The sequence below is a fragment of the Atta colombica genome, unplaced genomic scaffold (genome assembly GCF_001594045.1).
Source record: "Atta colombica isolate Treedump-2 unplaced genomic scaffold, Acol1.0 scaffold161, whole genome shotgun sequence".
NCBI lineage: Eukaryota > Metazoa > Arthropoda > Insecta > Hymenoptera > Formicidae > Atta > Atta colombica.
The window spans coordinates 654521-678945 of NW_017259252.1; the positions used below are offsets into that span (position 1 = coordinate 654521).

General features: G+C 30.9%; 1 protein-coding gene across 1 annotated transcript in view; it reads right to left on the reverse strand.

Annotated features, from left to right (window-relative positions):
* The window catches only part of LOC108685882 (protein bark beetle), a 65130-nt gene extending 42144 nt beyond the window's left edge, over window positions 1-22986 (reverse strand). Inside the window, exons 1-6 of the mRNA XM_018190891.1 lie at window positions 22370-22986; window positions 6446-6609; window positions 6183-6376; window positions 5776-5953; window positions 4767-4936; window positions 4148-4386 (exon numbers count right to left, since the gene is read on the reverse strand). Coding sequence (XP_018046380.1) covers window positions 4148-4386; window positions 4767-4936; window positions 5776-5953; window positions 6183-6376; window positions 6446-6609; window positions 22370-22696 — 1272 coding nt within the window. The 5' untranslated portion in view covers window positions 22697-22986. The remainder of the gene's footprint in view (window positions 1-4147; window positions 4387-4766; window positions 4937-5775; window positions 5954-6182; window positions 6377-6445; window positions 6610-22369) is intronic.
* Window positions 22987-24425: the final 1439 nt, after the last annotated feature.

Sequence of the window (24425 nt, forward strand, 5' to 3'; positions counted from 1 at the left end):
TATATATATATATATATCATAATTGTAGCTAAAAAGAACATAATGTTGAATATGTATATAAATAATTTGTCGAATAAATATTAAATAAATTTTAAAGAAAAAGCTTTTTTGGTATTAAAGGATTTTGTTATTTTTGTGGAGGATTTTCATTTTGTTAATTTTTATGTGCGACGCGTCGCGACGCATCCATCATGTCAAAGAATATCCAAAATCTTATGTCTGCAAATTTATAATCACGTAAAAATTAATAATTTTAATGTTTGAAAAATTATATAAAATATAAAAAAATTTTTAGAATGTAAAAATAAATTAATTGTCCCAATAGAAATTTATGTAAAAAATGGAAAAATGTTATTTAAATTATTATTTTTATTGTTTTAATTATGTAAATTTCGTCAGAATCATTTAGTTCTGATGAACTCGTCCAAATAGTTAATCATTTGAAGACGCGTCCTCTCTAACTGCAATTTACATAAGAGTTAATAATTCTTATTTCTGCAAGTTTCTGCAAATCTTGTATAAAGAAATTAAAAAATTATTATTTAATATCTATAATGCATCCTCATTTAATGAGTTTCTTTTAATTCCTTTTTTTTAAAGTCAAATTATATGTTAATTATCAAAAAATTAATTGTATTTATATTGAAATAATTATTTATACCCCGTTCAATGAAATAATGATCCCTCGATCGGACAAAAACTCGTTCGTTTTGCGCAGGTCTTCATAGCGTTGTACATTGCCTGCTATGCGCAAATTGAGATCATTCTCTTGTTGAACAGAGTATAGAAGTAAATTTAATAGTTTTTAACTTTAAAAGAATAATTTAATTTACATATTATTAGTTTAAAATATCTTAAATGACGTTGATTATTTCATTAATTTAACCATAAGGAGATAAAGCATCTTTTTTCAAATTTTATTGTTAAATATAACTTTATATTTTCTTTTAGAAAAGATACTGTTATTTCTAAAATTTTACACATTAAATAGAGATTATTTTATAAGAAATTTCAATGAAAAAGTTGAAAATTTTATTTTCGATCGCCTATGTTCAGATCGATACCACTGTGCGTTGTGTGAAGAGAAATTTCATTTATATATATTACATGCGTAATGTTAAAATTTTAAGCATTTTTAAGCATGCTATATTTTAAGCATTTTTTAAATAGAATTTCATTATTGTATTAATTTTATAAAAATAAATAAATTGCTAATCATTTTCAATGTGTTTCTTTTAGGACTTAATCGAGGACTTTTTGATGATTTCATTTTTTTCATTTAATTAATTTTGAAGATTTTTAATTTTCTTAGAAATCATTTCGTGCAATAATTTCATGCGATTAATATTTAAAAGTTTAGCGTCATCGAGCGGCAAAAAAAAAATTGGGCAAAAAAGAAAATATACGGTTGAACTTATTTTTGATCCATTTATACATTTATACATTCAATCAAGATCGATTATTTTATTTAAGAACGTTCCTTTAATAGATGAAAACGTATTTTTTTATTTTTATAATTTTGTTGTGTGTACATTTTAGAATAAGATGTTTATAATACTTATTTTAGCAATAAAACTGGATTAATTAGTATTATAGCTGATTGACAATTTGAATGTATTAGAATCCATTAAAATTTATTTGAATCCATTTGAATCCATAAAAAAGAATTATGTTCTATTCCCGTATATGAATAGAAAAGGATTCAATTTTACCATATTCAATTCTTTTCTATCCATATACATAGATCAAGAATTCAGATTAAAATAAATTAAAATGTATTAAAAATTTTCAATCTACTTTAATACTTTTTCGGATACTGGATGGAATCCTTGTTAGCGGCGCTTTCAAGTACAATTATTATTTTTCATCGAATCATGAAAGTTTTAAATAGTGTAGCTAAAATGAGTCTTCTGGTCTATTTTTGTTTAAAAGTGAATTTCTTAGATATTATAATTTTATTGTTAAGATGATTGCTGAATTCAAAATATATTAAAATTTTTAAATTAAAAATAGCGAAATCCGTTATGGCAAAAAATAGGAAAATAGATAGAATTTTAAGAAAATGTGTATCTTAATTTTTAGGCAATTTGTGTAGGCAATGCCGCGATCTTCATATGCTAATTATGCATATGACAAAAAATCGTACCATAATAAATATAAATTTATTTTATAGATAAAAAATTTTAAATAGCATAAATAAAATTGAAAAAAAAAAATTTATTTTAGTCACAAAAAATGGTAAATATGGCCAAAAACGCAAATTTTGACACATTTAATCTCAATTTTTTTTTCAAAAATCTGACGTGTTAGACTAATTCCACGATCATTCGTTTTCAGCAAACAAAAAGACATCAGACAGCACTTCGTTTATTCAGGTACAATTTAACTTTTACTTTTTTGTGATCGCGGCGTTCAGGGATCATTTTATTTGGACATTTTCTTATGCTTTTTTACGTGGAAAAATAAAAAATCATCACAGTAATAACGCACTCAAGAAAAATTGGTACAAGATTAATTGAAATAATAAAAAATAAAATCTTTAATTATTCACATCAATTATTACAAAATCGCTCTAGTTATGCTCTATTTACTTAAAATTAATTCAGAGAGTTGTTGATCTAACTCCGAACGAATTTGTAAAGGATTAAAACATAACCCAGACACGATATTTACAAAATATTTAAATATTTTTGTGGTTTCAGATAAATTATGAAACATTTATTATATATATTATGAAATATTTATTGTAAATCTTGTAATAAATGCTATGGAAATATTTAATAAAACATATTAGGTATACAACTTTGCTTCCGCCGTTTTCCTATAGATGGCTTTAGCGGTAAGTGGTGGTCGAAATAAATAGATATATCGAAATAAATAGAATCATACAATAAACTTGGGCATCTGTCAACATAACCCCATAGAAACATTAGTCGATTTGTGTCTGCATCATAAAGTTATTCTCGATTGAAAATGTCAGTTTACGAGCCAAATTCTTGTCATTTGCGGGAGATTTTAATTTTTTGCTTCAATATGAAGAAATCTGCGACTGAGGCTCATCGAATGTTCTCAAATACTTATGGTGAGGCCGCTATTAGTGAAAGAACGTGTCGTGAGTGGTTTCAACGCTTCAAGAATGGTGATTTTGACGTCCAAGGTCATGCTCTGTATTTGGTGGGACCAGCTCGGAGTAGTATATTATGAACTGTTAAAACTGACTGAAACAATCACAGGCGATTGGTATCGAACGCAATTGATGCATTTGAGCCGAGCATTGAAAGACAAACGGCTGCAATACAATGAGAGACACGATAAAGTGATTTTGCAGCATGACAATGCTCGACCCCATGTTGCGAAAGTGGTCAAGACATACTTGGAAACGTTGAAATGGGAAATCCTACCCCACCCGCCGTATTCTCCAGACGTTGCTCCCTCTGACTATCACTTGTTTCGATCAATGGCACACGGCCTGGCTGACCAGCACTTCCGGTCTTATGAAGAAGTAAAAAATTGGATCGATTCGTGAATAGCCTCAAAAGATGACCAGTTTTTTCGACGCGGGATTCGTACGCTACCCGAAAGATGGGAGAAAGTAGTGGCCAGCGATGGACAATACTTTGAATCATAAATGTATAACCAGTTTTTTACAATAAAGCCTCGAATTTCGGAAAAAAAACGACGGAAGCAAAGTTGTACACCTAATAATTCAAATAAAAAATACCAAAAATACACTATGCGTGGAAATTAAAGCATCACCTCTCACTCCTTCAAAAAATGAATAAACTGTAAATAAGTGTAACTTTTACAAAAATGATTATAATGAGACGTTCAAAAATGCATTTTGTAGCTTGAAATCTTTATTTTTCAGATTTGTTCTTTGAATAATGATTTGGCTGATTTTTACAAGAGCTACACAATTATAAACGATGATCTGTTAAATTTACTTTAAACGCATGCATACGCACACGATGTATTAACTTTTCCTTGAGTGTAGTGTTATTATTGTATTATATGACAATTCTCGATTTTTATATAGAAATTAAAATACCTAAGAAAATATAGAAATAAGACGATTTCCAAACAAAAAAGTTGTACTCTCCTTTTATGCGAAGTACAGTATTTTATTTGATAATAACATCGTACTCACTTGTGGACATTCTTTTACGTTGGGTGCGTATTTATTTTGTTGCATTGATATAGTGATGGGAAAAGTCTGACTGACTGTTGAAGGAAAGGTACATAAATCGTATACGTCATTACGCTCCAGCTTGTCGTTTGGCCGCTCATCCGCGTGCACATACTTTATTCCGTCCGCTCCGTTTTCGGATACTGTACAGTTATTAATATGCGTCATGCCGGATGAGCTATTTACATAAATCCCGTATCCTAAAATAAATAGATAATATAAAATAATTCAACAATTGTTCAACATGGTACAGTAAAATATTTCATTTATCCAAATATATTAAGAGACGAAATAGTTCCGATAATCGAATGATTCGGATAACAGAAATCATTAGTTTTTCCCTTTAGCAATACTATGTTAGTTCTGATAATAATAACTAATGTTCAGAAAATTGATATTGAGCATCAAGCTCTTATTTGGCACTTTAGTTTGAATATTAAGAGTTTAGCTATGATATTTGAAACTGAGTACAAATTTGTTCATATAAATGGAGTAAAGATAAATAACGTTGTATTTTTAAATAAAATATAGTATATGAGAAGAAGAAAAAGATGAGATTGTATTATTACATATATCTTACCTCTATTATATTGCACAGTACAATTATTTATCACGACTGATGCGTCCGACGTAGTGACGTTGATACCCGTGAAGGCAGAATGTAAAATAGAAATTGATTCCATTATCGGTGGAACGCCTTCCACATGAATCGCCGAAGTTATATTGTACTCCCTCCCGGTTCCAGCATATCTATTTGAAGAATTAAAAAAAATTTATACATATATATGTAATATATTAGGAATCCTGATGGAAAAATATTTTACTGAAATTTCTTTGAAAATAATATTTTAACAAAATTTTCGAAAAAATTTTTTAATTTTACTACAATTTCGCAGAAAATGATTTTTTTCAATCAAAGTTGTGAAAAGTATTAAAATTTAATTGAAATTTTTTGCTTCTTTTTTGAAAATTTCTCTAAAAGTTTATCGGAATTTCTCTGAAAATATGTTGATATTTCGTTGAAAATAATTTTCAACGCTCAATTGATGAAAATTGGCTAGAAACTTATTACAATTCCTTCAAAAAGTTTTTTTTGAAAAATTAGCTGAAAATTCTTTGAAAATTTGCTGAAAATTTCTGTAATATGTTGCAATTTTTACCGGCAGTATATACGTGGCATCGCCGCCAAATGAACGAGGGAGAGTTCTGTTTCTCGTAATTAAAATATTACACACAAAAGGAATATTATGAAATTTTTCACTCATGTTTTAATGAAATGATTTCTTAAAAATATCAGTTTCAAAAATTGGGCTCAAAAAAATTGGGCTCATAAAAATAAATCAAATATATATATTGATAACATAATTTTGTTTAAAAAAAATGATAAAATTTAATTTAAACATCCTTGTGTTTATGCATAAAAAACATGTAATTTTGCTTTAAAATTCAATTAAATTTCACTGAAGTGTTCCAAATTGTAAAATAATTTTAGCAAAATATTCAGCGAATTTTTTTTTACGATAAAATTTTTTTACTATAGAACAAAAATATTAGGAACAACTGATCGATATCTTCTTAAAGATACTCACTCGATCACCGTGTTCCGTAGAATGGACAGAGATTGATGCACGTAAAGTGTGTTTTGTTGAATGAGTTTCTGTTTATCGTACACCGCATCCTCGAATCGTATTCCTCGCCAATGCTTGATCGTCTTGCTTGCACCATCGTAGCGAGGCAGACAAGAAATGCCCAGATCAGGATGATAATCTATAAGATATTAAAATATATATTAATTACCATAATTTTTACATAATTATCATTTACATAATTATTATTATAAAATTCGAACTTCGAGATACTAGAAAGATAGAGATGGAGAGAAAGAAAAGAGAGGAAGAGAGGGAGGAAGAGAGGTAGAGAGAGAGAAGGAGGAAGGAAGGGGGAAAGGAGGAAGAGAAGGGGGGAAGGTGAGAAAGAGAGATCTTCAAACACTTACCGCAAACACCGGCACCTAGTTCTCTCTCCGACCAATGTTCGCAAGTTGTTAGCGAGGGTTCGGTGCCACGACAGCCTGGTTCCTCGTAAAGAAGACGCGGCTTGGAGGGCCATTGTCTGTCGATCCATGACCACCATTGTCCGCCCTGATAACCGAGCTGCCGGCATGCTGTCTCTAAATTTGCGCGAGTCCAACTGCAAAGAGATTCACATATAAGATATCACTAGTATCTCCATTATCGGTTATATTAGCTGCGTACGTACTTTCGTGAGTTTGTGCAGACGGAACGCCAGCCACCTTTGTGGAAGAGTTGCAGTCTTCCCGTTAGCGGATTCGGTCCGTCAACAAGGCGTATCGTGGGTGATGTTCGAAGAGATGGAACCTGCATTTCCGCTGCGGTCAGCAAGATTGGCATGTGTGCTTCGCCCTTTTAACAAAATTAAATATCGTCAGGAAATATTAAATGCAATTTTATAATACAAACAATGATTAAAGGAGCATATAACCACACGCAAGCTCATCTTAATTAGCATAAAATCATAATATATTAAAATTTTTTAACAGTATAAATTTAAACCATAAACATTTTAGTCAAGATTAAGTCATCTTGAGTATGTCATATAACTAAAATTTGATGTATAAATTTGATGTATAAATTAATAAAAAATTACATAATTGTTAAAATATTAACATAGTTATAAACGAAAAAGTGTATCCATTAGATGTTAGCGTGATTAATGATGCCGTGATTAATCATAAACGTTTCCATCTGAATTCGCAACATACGTTGTCAATCTATTGTATTTAAGATTTTTTCAAATATGATTGTTCGTAGAGTGTTCCTTAAATATTTTAATTTTTTATTAATGATAACTACGGCAGTGTCTTGCGCCATGTCGAGGCACTATCGTGATTGTTGTGAAGACATAAAAGTTCCAATTTCTGTGTCACAACGATTCTTACAAAATTGTTTCGATTTCCAAGATTTGGCAATTGAACGAGTTTTTTTAATTTATCGATTGATCAATCAATGAATTAAAAAACTCGCTCACTTTACATGGAAACTAGTTTAAAAGTGTGTATCATTGTCTCACAATAATTTTGATATTTGTAAATTAAAGATGTGTTAAAACGAGATATTTTTGTAAGAAAGATTATTGATCGAAATAAAAAATAAAACAAAATAATATATTTCTTTACTTTTAATCCCAAATTTAATTTTCAGTATTACATTATGTATATATTAAGTGTACTGGGAATAAAATGTGAGGAAGGAATCTTATAATTCAATAATATATGGAGTTTAAGGTGCTCAATGTAGATTGTGAATTATTTTTGTTCGATTTAATTTCTATATGTTCCTTTACAGCATAGGAGACTCTCACATTAACATTTTGATTGCCATATTTGTAAATTTTTGCCAAGGCTCTGTCATCCGTTTGTGAGTAACGGTTTTATTTACTCGATTAAAAATAATAACTATACTTTAAACATTAAAGAAATAATATACTTAAATTATATTAAAACAGAGAAAGCAATAAAGTATTAAAATAATTTACTAGATCTATCAAGCTAAATGCTAAAATTAATTTGGCAATTCAAAATGTTAAAGACTGAAAAATTTCAGTGGCTATGCTGCCAAGAACGGTGCCCGAAGGTCTTGACACTACGTCGAGTCTATAAGAGGATTACTCAGGTCGTGGGTCAATCGCGTGGGGGCAAGAACCGCCAGTTAACACGTGACCTGAAACTCATCGCTTAGAGCATTAGAGGCGGTGAATCACTCAGCTATACGATGCATGCGTTATTCATATCCCGTTCTTAATTATCCGATTAGCACTTTGCAGATCTCTTGACAACTGACTTCGGCCGGCGGAAATAGTGCAGACAAGAAGTGTTTACAGAGATTCCGTTTATAGAGATTATTAGAACAACTATTCGTTCGCCTTTAATGTATCAAAATATTTTCTCTATTAGTGATAGCGTTCAGCAATCTTCAATAGTTTCCTAAGTATATAAGTGACAGATTATCAGTGGAAACGCTCATTAGAATTAATTACTGTCTTATCTCTGCAAGTATATTAACTCACAAATCGAATTGATACAATACAATTTATAGAATTGATGATTGCAGTTGCTTATTCACATAGAGTAAGGTTATTGAAATCGTATTACTTTTTATTTAAGGCTTTTATTAAGGCTCATAAAATTATGAAGAATATTTTTAAGCTTTTTACAGCATAATAACTGCACTCTTTTCTCTTTCTTATATAATTTTTTCATAATATTTTTGCGCTGTTATAACGTTTAAAATAAAGATTTTTTTCAGTATGGAGCAATTTTGGCAACGAAGAAATTCGTTGTCTAAAAAAAAAATCGCACCATATTCTTCATTTAAAATATCATGATAATGCACAAAATTTAAAAATTACATAAGAAAAAGAAAAAATTGTATTTTATTATGCTATTAAAAACTTAAATATATGTTAAAGAATATATGTCATAATTTCTGAAATACATGATCATTTCAAGAAGTAATTCAAGGAGTTTCTACGTGAAACGAAATAAACACTTCGTAGATTTACAATATATATATTTTTACATAATGAATGAAATAAAATGAAGAAATGGAAAAATATTAAGTAACGTATGATTTAAGAAGTTAAATTAAAGAAGAAGATTGTGGTGCAATTTAGAAATTACATTATAGTTCGAATTAGGAAACTAGAACATTTTTTAATCTTTTATTTATTTTATCTATAAAAAAATGTAAATGCAAACTTTAATCTTATTAATTTAATTTTAATAATATTCTATATATATAATCACAACAAATGGTCAAGACTTAGGCTATTTAACTTATTAGGTGTACAACTTTGCTTCCGCCGTTTTTTTTCCGAAATTCGAGGCTTTATTGTAGAAAACTGGAACATTTATGATTCAAAGTATTGTCCATCGCTGGCCACTACTTTCTACCATCTTTCGAGTAGCGTACGAATCCCGCGTCGAAAAAACTGGTCATCTTTTGAGGCTATCCACGAATCGATCCAATTTTTTACTTCTTCATAAGACCGGAAGTGCTGGTCAGCCAGGCCGTGTGCCATTGATCGAAGTGATAGTCAGAGGGAGCAACGTCTGGAGAATACAGCGGGTGGGGTAGGACTTCCCATTTCAACGTTTCCAAGTATGTCTTGATCACTTTCGCAACATGGGGTCGAGCATTGTCATTGCTGCAAAATCACTTTTTTATCATTTCACTTTATCTCTCGTTGTATTGCGTCTTTCAATGCTCGGCTCAAATGCATCAATTGCGTTCGATACCGATCGCCTGTGATTATTTCAGTCGGTTTTAACAGTTCATAATACACTACGCCGAGCTGGTCCCACCAAATACAGAGCATGACCTTGGAGCCGTGAATATTCGGTTTGGTCGTCGACGTGGAAGCATGGCCGGGAACTCCCCATGATTTTCTGCGCTTGGGATTATCGTAATGAACCCATTTTTCGTCTCCAGTCACAATGCGATGCAGAAATCCCTTCCGTCTTTAACTTTCAAGCAGCTGTTCACAAGCAAACGCCGTTCAACATCTCTCGGCTTCAATTTGTACGGCACCCAATTTCCTTGCTTCTGAATCATTCCCATGGCTTTGAGGCGTTTTGAAATGGCTTGTTGAGTGCAATGATCGTGCCAATTCTTCTTGATTTTGACACGAGTCTTGCTCAAGTAATGCCTCCAATTCTGCATCTTCGAAAACCTTCTCTCTTTCCTCGATGTCAAAATCACCGTTCTTGAAGCGTTGAAACCACTCACGACACGTTCTTTCACTAATAGCGGCCTCACCATAAGTATTTGAGAGCATTCGATGAGTCTCAGCAGATTTCTTCATATTGAAGCAAAAAATTAAAACCTCCCGCAAATGACAAGAATTTGGCTCGTAAACTGACATTTTCAATCGAGAATAACTTTACGATGCAGACACAAATCGACTAATGTTTATGGGGTTATGTTGACAGATGCCCAAGTTTATTGTATGATTCTATTTATTTCGATATATCTATTTATTTCGACCACCACTTACCGCTAAAGCCATCTATAGGAAAACGGCGGAAGCAAAGTTGTACACCTAATATATTTTTTGTAATTCTGCTATGAAATACGTTGAAAAATAGCAACGCTTATATCACGATTTTTTTATTTATGTAAATAACAAAACTCCTGTTGCACTTTATGTCACGAGTAATTATAGTACCATTATAGTACCATGTAGTTCTTAAATAACCCGTAAGAAAGTATACAATAATTGAATTTTTAAGCGAGATAGTAAGAGTCGGTGCGATTTCGGCAACTTTACCTTATAGATATTACTAAACACTTCATTTAACCGACGATGGTTTTTTTCTTCTATTTATAAATACTTCTTGGTCGAATTTTACTTAATATTATTTATATTAAGCTAATTTTTTTAAAGCTACGAACACTAGAAATAAAAAGAAATTATACAATAACTTTAAATAAAAAAAAAAAACAGTAAAAATCAATTTTTTATTTTGAAATCTTGAAATCTTCAAAACTTTTTATTCGTATAATATATTTTCTTTAGACATCTGACGCCATATTATTGTTTTAGAATTCAGTTTTTGTATTTATCCAAAAGATTTATGTGTAAAGATAGATGTAAAGAATTAAAATACAATGACGAGATAGTGGCTGTGAATATACTTAGATCCAATTTCGAAAAGGTATTATCAATTTATTACCCTAACAGCACAAGACATCCTCAGGATGATTTGGGTCTTAAATATCCTGAACATATACACATGTTTATGATATTATATATATATATATATATATATATAATATATAGATGAAAATTTCATAAAACAGCGAATAATTCGCTTTCACAAAAGAAAGATGTTTTTATGAGCATAGTGAGATAGAAACTTTTTTACTATCTCATCCAAAATACCATAAGGATAATTAATTTTTTTAATTTTATTATTAAGACATTTTTGGACAACGATTACCTTATTAATTTTATTTTTGACACGATCAATATACGATTAAAGTCTCTTTTGAAACGTAAGACGCTAAAACAAACAGACAAACCTAACAATAATAATAAAATAACTTCTGTTTACTATCCCATTTTTGCCTTGCATTTATGACAAAAAAATTAAAAATCTGAATGTCAAATTGTTTTCTTCAGTTTAAATGAACTTAACGGAATCATCAAAGCACAAAAAGATGTTCTTTCTCACGAGTCGAAAAAAAATGTGTACAAGAATTAATTGTAAAAATTGTAACGCTTTTTACAGACGAGTGGGACAGACGAGTCGTAAGTTAAAAATAAGAATTAACAAACATAAAAATGATATTAATAAAAAAAGTGGTAAATAACTTACCTGTTATTTCTGAATATAGTTTACAATTTGATCATGAATTTGATTGGATGAACATCAAAATTTTAGACAATGAGATATCTGGATAAAAGGTTAGTATCCGAAATGCTCAATATCAAAATGTAAGACAATGGTTTAAATTTGATTGAAATTAGATACGGAGTTCTTGCACCATGCGATTAAAGAAAGCGTATCTGTTCCAACATTGATTTCTAGATATCTTATACGAACATAATAAATAAATTTTAATTCTTCTGATTGTTATAACTCTGTACTCAAATGTCTATCTACATGTTGTTTTTCAATTCGATAACGTCTATTTCTTTGCCACTGTTGTTTCCATTCTTATAATATTTATTTCTTATTTCGTTCATTTACATATATGAGTTCATTTACATATATCTGCGTTAACACTGCAAATGTCTTACAAAAAATTTAGTCTGATTTTATCAATCTTAATTTATTTTATTGTATATTATTGTATATTATTGTGCAGTTATGATATGCAGGTAAATCTCCATAAGAATTTGTTATCGTTTCTTTTTTAGTAATTATCTTTCTGAATGATATTTTGATTTAGCTCGCACTTATAATTAAACAGCTAACTGACGATTACACACTTCAGATTTGGTAATCTGTGAGACTTCTTTGTTACACTCGATTTCTTTGATGTATGACTATGGGATGATTATCAAGAATTATTACGCAAGACTTCTGAGGCTTGAATTGAGCCGAAACTTTTAGTTTTTATATTTATGTAAGATATATAATTGAAATATATATTTAAAAGATAATCACACCAATTATTAAGGCTCTTAATTGCCCGTTTTTTCTTTTATTTATTACTTAAAAATTTCATAATGTCCTGAGACCTAACAAATTAAACACCTAAAAATATTCTAAACAATGTTATAACATTCTAATCCGGAGTTCTAAGAATGTACGTCTGTAATTTTGAGGATCTGTTTGAGTTTTTCTGATATTCTAGAACTATTGCTAAATGATGATGTCATTTCTCTCAAAATGTAAAATTTAATCAAGCTCTCTATATAACTAAGTCTACATAACTGAAGCACAGACGTATCATAATTTCTTTGTACATGATTTTCGCATGCACTTAGTGTGAGACATAATTATATTTTTACCATTATATTTGTTCCATTTTATTTTTGTATTATCGAAGCTAATGAATATATAATATTTTATGAAATATTTTAATCTTGCAAATTCGGCACACTTTATTCAAAAAACATTCCGAGGAATGTTCAAAAGACATAAGGACATCTTCTAGAGCTTAAAGTCCTTTTAAGATATCTCTTGGAAGCATATGCTATATAGAAAATAATGGAATTGTCCCAAAGATTAGGATAGACATTTTTAGAACATTTTTGGATTATCAATTTCCTTGTCCTGTCAATGAATGTGGGACAATAAGATGCTCATTTGATAGTTTATTGGATACCTTCACAGGCTTCCTCAGGACTCTCTGTGCTATTAGGCTAAGGATCGCAATAATGCAAACATATTGATATTTAAAGGCATATAAAAGATATATAAAGATAAAAGATATCAAATAACTTTAAAATAGCGTTTATTAAACGTTTTAATGATAAATATAAAAAATATAATTTTTATATCCTTTTTGATGAAAAGGAATTTTTTATCATAAAACCTAATTTTTTGCTCGAATTTTTACTCTGAAATAAAAAAAAACCTGTTCTTTTCATCTCTAAAAAATACACACACAACATCTCATAAGTTCTCATTTTCTAATTAAGGAGATTATTTATTTCGCATTATAGAAACTCTAACGATTCAACCTGTTTCAACATTTTTTTCTCATTACTAATCAATTAAATATCATGTTTCTGTCTTAAAAATACGTAGCCTTTTAATGAAATATATGTTCACGGTGCGATTTGTATCTGTAGAATGATTAAGTGCGCATGCCCCCTTTAAAATTGCTATGTACGTACGCAACCCGTAATTAAAATAGCAACTAGATAACACTTAATAATACTTGTTAGAAATATTAAGGTATGAATATTATTTTGCCGATACCGTTTGCACCAATAACGCAACAATAAAACAACATCGATGTTTGCGTGTCCATGATGTTTCCGGTTAAATAGTGTCCTCCGTTCCGCGCGCGAAAGGTCCCTTTCCTGTCATGCATTCCATCCGTCACTTTGCATTCTTTTGCGATTACGTTTGCTGGACTGGAATAAAGTACAATGCTCTTTATTTCATCAACGAAAAATAAATAAAAAATAACTTTATTGAAAAATAATATTTATTTTTGTAACAATTTTAATTTAATATTTTGTTAGTCCTTCTTTGTCTTTTATTATCTTTGTCTTCTTTTTCCAAGAAAATGCAATAAACGGGTGCTTTATATTTTTATATAGCCGTAGCTGTAATAAATAGCTTTCTCTAGAATGTCGACAGATTTTATAAAATATAAATTATAACGATTTTAAAATAATGGATAATTTAAAAGTGTTAAAATGTTTAATACAGAAACCCTCGCACGTTTTGCAAAATATGTCAATTATCATGTCAATGTCACTTTGTTATTTGACAATATTTAATGAAACTCGATAGCATCTCTTAACGACGTTTATTTTAATCGCCATTCGTAAAAGTCTATTTATAGGTGTACAACTTTGCTTCCGCCGTTTTCCTATAGATGGCTTTAGCGGTAAGTGGTCGAAATAAATAGATCATAGACGTCATACAATAAACTTGGGCATTTGTCAACATAATTCCATAGAAACATTAGTCGATTTGTGTCTGCATCATAAAGTTATTCTCGATTGAAAATGTCAGTTTACGAGCCAAATTCTCGTCATTTGCGGGAGGTTTTAATTTTTTGCTTCAATATGAAGAAATCTGCAGCTGAGGCATCGAATGCTCTCAAATACTTATGGTGAGGCCGCTATTAATGAAAGAACGTGTCGTGAGTGGTTTCAACGCTTCAAGAACGGTGATTTTTATGTCGAAGACCGTATATAGCGGTGGAAGAGAGAAAGTTTCGAAGATGCAGAATTGGAGGCATTACTTGAGCAAGACTCGTGTCAAAATCAAGAAGAATTGGCACGATTATTGGTGACTCAACAGCCATTTCAAAACGCTTCAAAGCCATGGGAATGATTCAGAAGCAAGAAAATTCGGTGCCGTACGAATTGAAGCCGAGAGATATTGAACGGCGTTTGTTTGCTTGTGAACAGCTGCTTGAAAGACAAAGACGGAAGGGATTTCTGCATCGCATTGGGACTGGGGACGAAAAATGGGTTCATTACGATAATCCCAAGCGCAGAAAATCATGGGGAGTTCCCGGCCATGCTTCCACGTCGACGGCCAAACCGAATATTCACGGCTCCAAGGTCATGCTCTGTACTTGGTGGGACCAGCTCGGCGTAGTGTATTATGAACTGTTAAAACCGACTGAAACAATCACAGGCGATCGGTATCGAACGCAATTGATACGTTTGAGCCGAGCATTGAAAGACAAACGGTCGCAATACAACGAGAGACACGATAAAGTGATTTTGCAGCATGACAATGCTCGACCCCATGTTGCGAAAGTGGTCAAGACATACTTGGAAACGTTGAAATGGGAAGTCCTACTCCACCCGCCGTATTCTCCAGACGTTGCTCCCTCTGACTATCACTTGTTTCGATCAATGGCACACGGCCTGGCTGACCAGCACTTCCAGTCTTATGAAGAAGTAAAAAATTGGATCGATTCGTGGATAGCTTCAAAAGATGACCAGTTTTTTCGACGCGGGATTCGTACGCTACCCGAAAGACGGGAGAAAGTAGTGGCTAGCGATGGTCAATACTTTGAATCATAAATGTATAACTAGTTTTTTACAATAAAGCCTCGAATTTCGGAAAAAAACGGCGGAAGCAAAGTTGTACACCTAATACCAGAAACTTTACGCGGATGATTTAACTTTCTGTTAAAAGAGCAATAAATTAACAAATATTGACATATAGTTTATAATGTGCACCCAATCAAAGTAGAGACATATGATGATTATAATCACATCGGAAGAATTAATTAAAGCCGAGCGAGCGAGAGTGTAACCCAGCAAACAAGAATGGATTGAAATGGATTAAAATGGATTCAGATTTTCAGAAATACGGATTCATGAATGTTAAAATGAATCCTTTTCAATCCTGAATGCATTTTTATTTATTTATAGGAATTGCATAGAGCATATCTCTATGTCTTTCAATCCAAAAATAATATTAGTATTTTCTGTGCGTAGTATAGTGAATACTCAATTGAGAATTGTGAATAGAAAGTACGATTTTTTTAATTCAGTTAAATTAAAAAATAATATCAGCAATTTCTATGCAACGTGAACTGCTCAATTCAATATTCTGAATATGAAATGCAGTTTTTTAATCTAATTGAATAAAAAAAATTTTTATTTAAAAATGGACCATAAACGCTATTTAAATTATTTAAAATTATAAGAAATTTTTCGTTTTAATCCAACTAAGTTAAAAAAATTGTAATAAAAATAATTGAGTTAATATGTTTATTTGTTTCTCTTTAATTAGAAGTAAAATGAATGATCGATGTGAATACTCGCAAACTAAGTAAAAGAAGTTCGAATATTAGATTAATCCCGGCACGCGACATTGACCAAACGAGATTAGATTATCCGACACTTACCCAATATTGTCTCACAGTAATGTAAATTGTTTATACTTTATTATATCTGTTAAATGATATTTTTATTATATCTATATAATTTCGTTACTAGTTTACTAGTTGTAATTGAAGTAAAAAATGAATAGCACATTTATCAATCGAAGAAGTAGCGGGTAACGTAGAAGAGTCATAATCCAGAGATTCTAAATTCTTCGAATCCCACGAAGATGCATTTTTTTATGCCAATTTGAAGTAGTTAATTTCAGGTATAATTATTATAAATGTCTTAGGAATAAAATTTGTCTAAGGAATAAATTTGTTCCTTAGATGAATATATTTTTTTTTAATATTAAACTAGTGTCAGCTCGCATCCAATCCATTCAATCCATTTTCATGAATTTAAAGTACACATTAAAAAAATTTTAATCTATTTTAATCCATTCTCATTTGCTAGGAAAGTTATCACGAATACGCGAGAAGATTCGTTTTATAAAAATAAAATTTTGAGAGATTTAAAAGAACACACGAGATTATTGTATTTTTTATAATCCTTTGATTAATGTACTCTATTTAATTAATCCTATATAATATTTATATAATATTTATAATGTAATTAATTTGATTTATTGCATAGTACAACAAGGATCATTAACCAGGACAAAAAAAACAAAATTATTAATTAATGATAATTAATTAATAATTTTAACTGATAATCATATACATATACCATTGCAACGTAATAAAAGAAATTTAAAAAATCAAGCATATTATATTTTGTGTTTAATTTTATGATTTTCGATGATGGATCCAGGTTAGTAGCACACAGCGCTTACAAAGCATTAACAAAACACTAAAAAAAAGCGCATTTTTAGCGCTTTGTTGTGTTACTTGGAAAGATTTAATTAAATATTTTGTGGAAATGTTATGTATGATGCGCAGGTGGGAGGTGTATAATTACGAAATTACGTTCTTCCATGTACTTCACTATTTGTTCCTAAATGATTATGAAATCTCACTGATAAAGAAGTTGGTATGACTCCAATCCCATTATCAGTTAATGGTATCAGCAGCGCTATCGATTCTCGTGAATGACGATATAAGGCTTTGGCAGACTTAGATAATGTTTTTTTATTGATAATAATATCGTGAGATTTCAACTTGGAAGTTCTTACGGATGATGTCGAAATTTTACTAGAAACATAATCTATATGAAATTTTCTGAAATATAATTTACTTTTAAGACAATCCTTCTCTCTCGCGTGCCTATAGTAACATGTATACAGTTGCACATTGCGATGAATCATAGGCCTGTTCTTTTTGAATTTAAGTACAAAGTCTTCTTTTTCTTTCCAGGAGGAAACAAGTGGAAGAAAGATGAACTATGAATACAAAAATTCAGCAAAAAAGAACAATTTTCTTATGTCCATTTTCATATGTTCAGACATATCTTGATCAAAAAGTTCCCGGAATTCATTCAGAAAATTCAAAATACAAGTTTTATTCATCAAAAGTGATATTTGTCCCCTTCAAAGTACTCTCCATCGACTATGCCAGCGCTTGATCCAGCTCTCGAAACATTTCTGGAACTCTATTATCGATATAGCCATCAGAGCAATTCGATTTTTCCATTATCTCCTTTCGGCTGTTAAAACGCGTTCCCCATAATGGTTTTTTGATTCGATCGAACAGAAAAAAATCGCAGGGAGCCATATCAGGTGAATTCAATGGCTATTGGATGTTATTGGTTTCATTCTTGGTCAAAAATTCATGGATAATGATGGCACTGTGCGACGTTGCGATATCGTGGTGCAAAATCCACGAGTTGTTTTCCCACAAATCCAAAATCGAAAATACGTGCAGAGGTAGACATACTCAAGACGGCGTAACTTTTACAAATGTCAAGTTATGGTGATAAAATTTGGTGGGAATGTCAATGATAGATAGTGGCAACCTAATCAAAAAAACAGAACTCAAATCAGCTGACTCAAAGCATCACCTGGTGGTAATTCCGGGAACTTTTTGATCAAGATGTACATAGTTCATATACACATGCATGTCCATGGATATTATTTTCACAACTAAAGATACTATTCATAATTATCCACATTCGGGTATATCCAATATACTTGTGTATATCCAATATGTCGTTGTGTATATCCAATATATGAAATATTTGTAGCGATTTTATCTTATATATATTGGAATACTTTGGATTATTTCTCATTGAATAGTTAATATAGAATGTAAATATGCGAATAAAAATCATAAAATATCATTAATACAAATGTAACATATACAATAAATAACATTTTTTATTCTATCTTCATTAAATCTTTGTATTGAATTTGATTTTAACATATTCGATTTTAATATATTAATTTCATATATGTGATGTTGAATTTGATATTCTTGATTCTGTTAATTGAATTTTATATTAAATTAATAACAATCAACATTTTTAGTGTTAAATACAATATTTGAACAAATAACATAAAAATAATGTATTTTAAACGCATAAATTATTAAGATAAATGAATATATTAATAAAATGTTAAATCATGTTTAATTCTGTGAAAATATTATGACGTACGAGAGATATAATTATAAATACTGTCCTTGTATGTGTATTGTACTGTCAATAACATAAGGATGTTAATTTTACTGAAGAAATATTTCAGAATTTATTTCCAAATTGCATCAATATTATATATTTCTTATGATATTAATTTTTTACATAATATATATATATATACTCTTTAGAAACACAATAAGATATACGCTCGAGAATGACCTGTTATGCGAGAACGTACTTCTTCTGAGAGTACTCTACACAACAGAGCATCATTAGTAATGCTAAACAAAATCATTAGTAACATCATTAGTAATGTTAAAAACAAAAGAAATGGTTGGAAAATCTAATACTCACGGACCGCAATTTTTATATGACAATGATGACGATACTGAACTTTACAGGAAACGAAACTATTCACACGATGGCAATGATATGAACCTAGCGCTCAACTTTATCAAAAATAAAAATTAATGTCACAGGCCGTTTGTATTTGTTTGTATCGATCATTATTTCGTTTGTACCTCAAACAGTTAAACAAAAAGTGAAAAATAAAAAATGGCCAGCGCGCAACTTTAAGATTTTTTAATTTCATTTATGTCATTCGAAAGAGAATCGTTTGTATCCGTTTGTACCTCTTCTATTTTTGTTTGTATCTCAAAGGGTTTGAAGATACAGCGCGTTTCAGTTTTTGCACAACCGTTGGTCCCATTTCGATATCTTTAAAAATGACCAACTTTCCCTCTTGATGCATTTTCGAAATTTTGAAATCGCTATATCTCCGAATTCTTTGAGGTACAAATGGATACAAATGATTCTCTTTCGAATGCTGTTTGTCCCATTTCGATATCTTGAAAATTGGCTAACTTCACTAGGTCGCGCATGATCGGTACAAACAAGTACAAACGACATCGATTGATGTCGATTTGATGTTTTCGTCGATTCCATTATCATTTCTGACTGAGAAGTACAAACAGCTTATGTATTAATTTTTATTTTTGATAAAGTGAGCGCCAGGTTCACATTGGTCATGATGGTACGACAACAGGTGCCTTGGGTGATCTTCTTCTTTTTCTTCTTTTTCTTCTTCTTCTTAAAACTCTTTTGATTTCCGACCCATTACAAAAAATAACAGTACTATAGACAAAGAAAGAATGGATCAAGGATCCACTTATAATCTTCTTGGGAAGGCTTCACTTATTCAAAACTTATATAATTACATTAGATCGTATCGTATATCAATTCAAAGTAAGTAGATCCCTTTTGTATAATTCTCAATGGCCTTAATTAACTTTCTAATTTATCACAGAGATAGAACAGCAAGCTTTTAACTTTTAGACCGCTGGAAAACCGATATATCAGCTTGTTTTAATTTCATTATAGTTAGCTTGAAATGCTATATTTGAGTTCAATTATACCATTCTGAATATACATAGACAAATCGCACTTCATCATAAAAAAAATTACTTTATATACAAACTATATAAAATTTCACAGTAATAATGAATGAAGAACCATAATATAAGTGGCTCATTCTGGAGAAAATTGATATAAATTACAAATATAATTTTTTGTATAACATATAATTGAAAAAGATCAGTAAAAAACTAAAAAATAAAAAAAAATAAAAATAAAAAAATAAAAAAATTTTTTTAATAAAAAAAGTATCAAAAAACAAAAAAAGAAAAAGGAGCTATTCAAATTCTTTACTTCCACGTCATTAACTTTAGATAAGGCCGAAGGAGAGTTCTATCCAAGATTTATGTTGCTGCTGTTTTACATGCAATAATGGCTTCAGCATTCAAAATTATCTGACTTCACCATAGTATTTAGCAATTTCAAAAATCATTATATATTTTTATTATTTAAAAATTTTTTATTTTTTCCATAACCTTCCCCGCTGAAAGCCGATATATCAGCTCAAGCCGCGATGGAAACATTGTTATATATAGAATATATCCTTGCATAGGATATATCCTTGATACAAATGCATATTTTTGTTATTTTTCAATGAGGTTTTGATAACCTTTAATAACGATCTAAAGATTAAATATGACACAAAGAGTAGTCAACCACGCGGAAAATCGCAAAATATATAAGGCGCGGATGGAATCGAACCCACAGATTATGAGTCCGTGAATCGAGTGAGGAGTCACTCGATGCCTTGTCCGAATGATCGACTCGCGATCTGAGGATCCGAGTTCGATTCCTGTGATTCATATATGCGGTTTTTCCGCATTAAATATGAAGAACATCACTCTATCTGAAACTACAAGCTAAATGCTAGTGAGTCTACTTAAGAGACAATATTGCATTAGTGATATTATTGATATATAAAGACTTAAGATCTGGTCAGAAAAGATGAACTTCATATAGAAGGGATACTATTCATGATTTTTATGTAAAGCGTGTTCTCTGCTCTCTGAGGACATACGCAAATTTATCGTGGTATACACATGGTGATCCTTCATAATTCATATAAAAAAGGGTCGAAAAATCAAACAGGGGATTTATTAAAAAGAGCAAGAAGATTATTCACACGATATTTATCAGAATTCATCTGGAGCAAACAATGACAATATATACGATAAGACATTAGGGAAATACGAGTTATTCATTAGCAGCGAATTTTTCATTGTAACTTTTTCAAGTAAAAAAAAGTGTATTTTCTGAAAAATTCGTTACTATTTTTCCAAGAGAGCAAAACAAAATATTATAATGACATCAAAAAATGATATCAAAATAATTCTAAAATTATTAAGTCACTTTTTGATCAGTCACAATTCATTTTAATAATTGATTGCGTTTAGCAGAAAAAATAGCTTTACAACTGCAAGATTTTTTATTGATTAGTTCTTGCTCTTAATGTTCCTTACTGATTCTAAAAAACAATTTCTTGGTAAGAAAAAATTAATAGAAAACAATTGAGAACGATAGGATTTTTATCAGTTTGTATTATTTTCTCTAAATTTATATCATTTTCTATTGTTGATTTCACGAGCATCACGATTGATCGAATATGAATCCTATCGTATTTCATCAGATTCTGTAAGATTTGTACAAGATTCCTATAAAATCTGAATCAAATTAGTGAATTCACGTACTAGACTTCGTATTCAAAAGGATTTTACTATCATTCTCTATCAACTTTTTTGTACCAGGGAATTTAAATGTATATATTAAAAAATCTTACAACACACAATTGTAAAACTGCTTCTTCTATTGAATATAATCAATATCATTTTGACATTCTCGGTTGTGCTTGGAATCTTCTTCACACTTTCTATCTACAGATATCTCGAAAATTTATTTAAGTGTAAAGCATTTTCCATAAGTATTATCTTAATGACAAAATCTCTAACACTGACAATGAGACTCTAAATATTATACTACTCAAGAAAAATATGTTTGACATCAGCAATATGATTTAAAGATCTTGACGGAGGATCGTCTTTGTTCTCGTCTCGAGAACAAAGCCAGACTTTCTCCAGGAGGGCGTTCATTCAATTGTTTAGAAATCTCTATTGCAATTTTTACCTCGATTATTACCTTAGCATTTATGATACCACGGACAGTGATGCCGATCATCGGACTGAAACGAATCTCCACGCCGGATTCTATAATGAGTTTGGCGTCCTTTTCAATAAACAAATCTTCTTGTAGCAAATAAGGGCTCTTCGATCTCTCAAACACTTTTTGATCTCGAATAATGCGGCCACCATGTTCCTCGAAAAGACCGCCATTATTCCAGCTGCCGTTTGCCTCGCTCTCGTTTATCGGTATTGTGTAATAAATTGATGTTTGGTCAAATCTGTCATCTAGAAGAACTCCAGCCAGAACGGCCAGAATCGACAACGAAATCCACAATTGTTGCATTCTTCAGTATATGCTTTCGATATCAGGTAATTTAAATCGCCTTCTTTTTCTTCTTTCTTTCTAATTAGAGTAAAAAAATTTGGTTTCCTAGTTTAACAGAAATCCATTCGGCTAGAATTCGATGAGACACTGAACTCTCTTACTGAACTCAGAGAATCCATCCACTGTATATATATATATGTATATATAGTCCTCGATTTATTATTAAATTTAAAATGGGAAGATCACTTTTGAGAGATGGAACGTCCAAAAAGAATTTACAATTAGCGTAATTGATATTTTCTCAACGAATGTTTTCCACGCGATTTCTCGATACATTAATTTACGACTTTCAAGGTGAGTGTGTATATTAATTAAACATTACACAAACTGAGATGCATTCGCGTTGACGAAGCTTCGCGAGAATCATCCGCTTATCGCCGAGCGCTTATTCACGGACGCGTCATTCGTCGATCGGATTCGTATGTGAGTCAGAAGACGCCTTTCCTCTTCATTGCCGCGCAACATCTGATACTTTCATTGGTCAAAGTGAGCTTTGGGTGACAATTATCCGTTTCGAGAGACGCTTATTGCTCTTCCTGGTGTATTATCGTGAGCATCCGGCAGATCGTTTCTGAAGAACAATTAGAAAACTTTAACGAAACTATCGAAATGCTTCTCGAAACTTGCGATGTCTGATAATAAACATTGCATGATATATAATAAGTTCTTAGAAGAAAGATTATTTATATTACGTTCTCTTTTATCTTTTTTTCATCTTTTTCTTTTTATTCCTTTTATATCACAGTAGTACTTTACAGTAGCGATAAAGATGATTATTATTATTATTATTATTGTTATTATTATTAAATAAAGAACAGAAAAGATAGTGAATCGAAAATTAATAAGCTAGCACTGTCGCTTTATTGTAATAAAGAAAAAAAGGAAATGTCCTAAAAATATTACAAAATAATACCAAATCAATTTTTTAAATTTGTGCAAATGTAATACGATAATTTCGAGTCGATTTCTCTTTCGTAAAATTCTGATTCGATCTCACTTTCCAATAAATTTCTTTTTATTTTTGATAGTATATTTTGCTAATCTTTCTCGCAAATGCTGTAACTTAAAAGAATCATAAGATTTTATCATTTATGATTATCTTTAAAGCTTAATATTTTTCCTCCTTAATCACTTGTAACATAAAAATTATAAATTCTTTTGAAACTTTCAAAACTTGTATGAATTCTTCATCGGAGGAAAATTTAAATAATAATAGTGAAGAGAATTTCTCGTACACTTCTAACTCAAAAGACGCGACATTAAAGTCGAATTCCTCGCAGGGGCTTTGTGTTCTTTGTAACGATTCTCGATCGTATCGATCCGGCAACGTTGGCTGCTCGTTCAAATTTTCGTCGCAGCCTAACCATTCACCACTGGCTCACCGCAAACAACCTTTCATCAACATCTTGCCTTTCACGTACGTGTGTATGTTGTGTTAATCGAAGCGAAGCGATACGACGCGACACGATGGACACAATGTGGAAATCGCTTCGGCAACACTTACGATGCTACCCAAGAAACGCAACATTCGAATTCGAGCGATTTAAAATTTGAGCGTTAACCTTCGTTCGTTCAAATGCGAGGGACTACGACATCCACAGCAACGACTGTGTGCGTAACGCAGCCGTTATTCAGGGTTCCGCTTGACGATTCCTCTTGTTTTCAGGTAAATCACGCGAGCACAGCC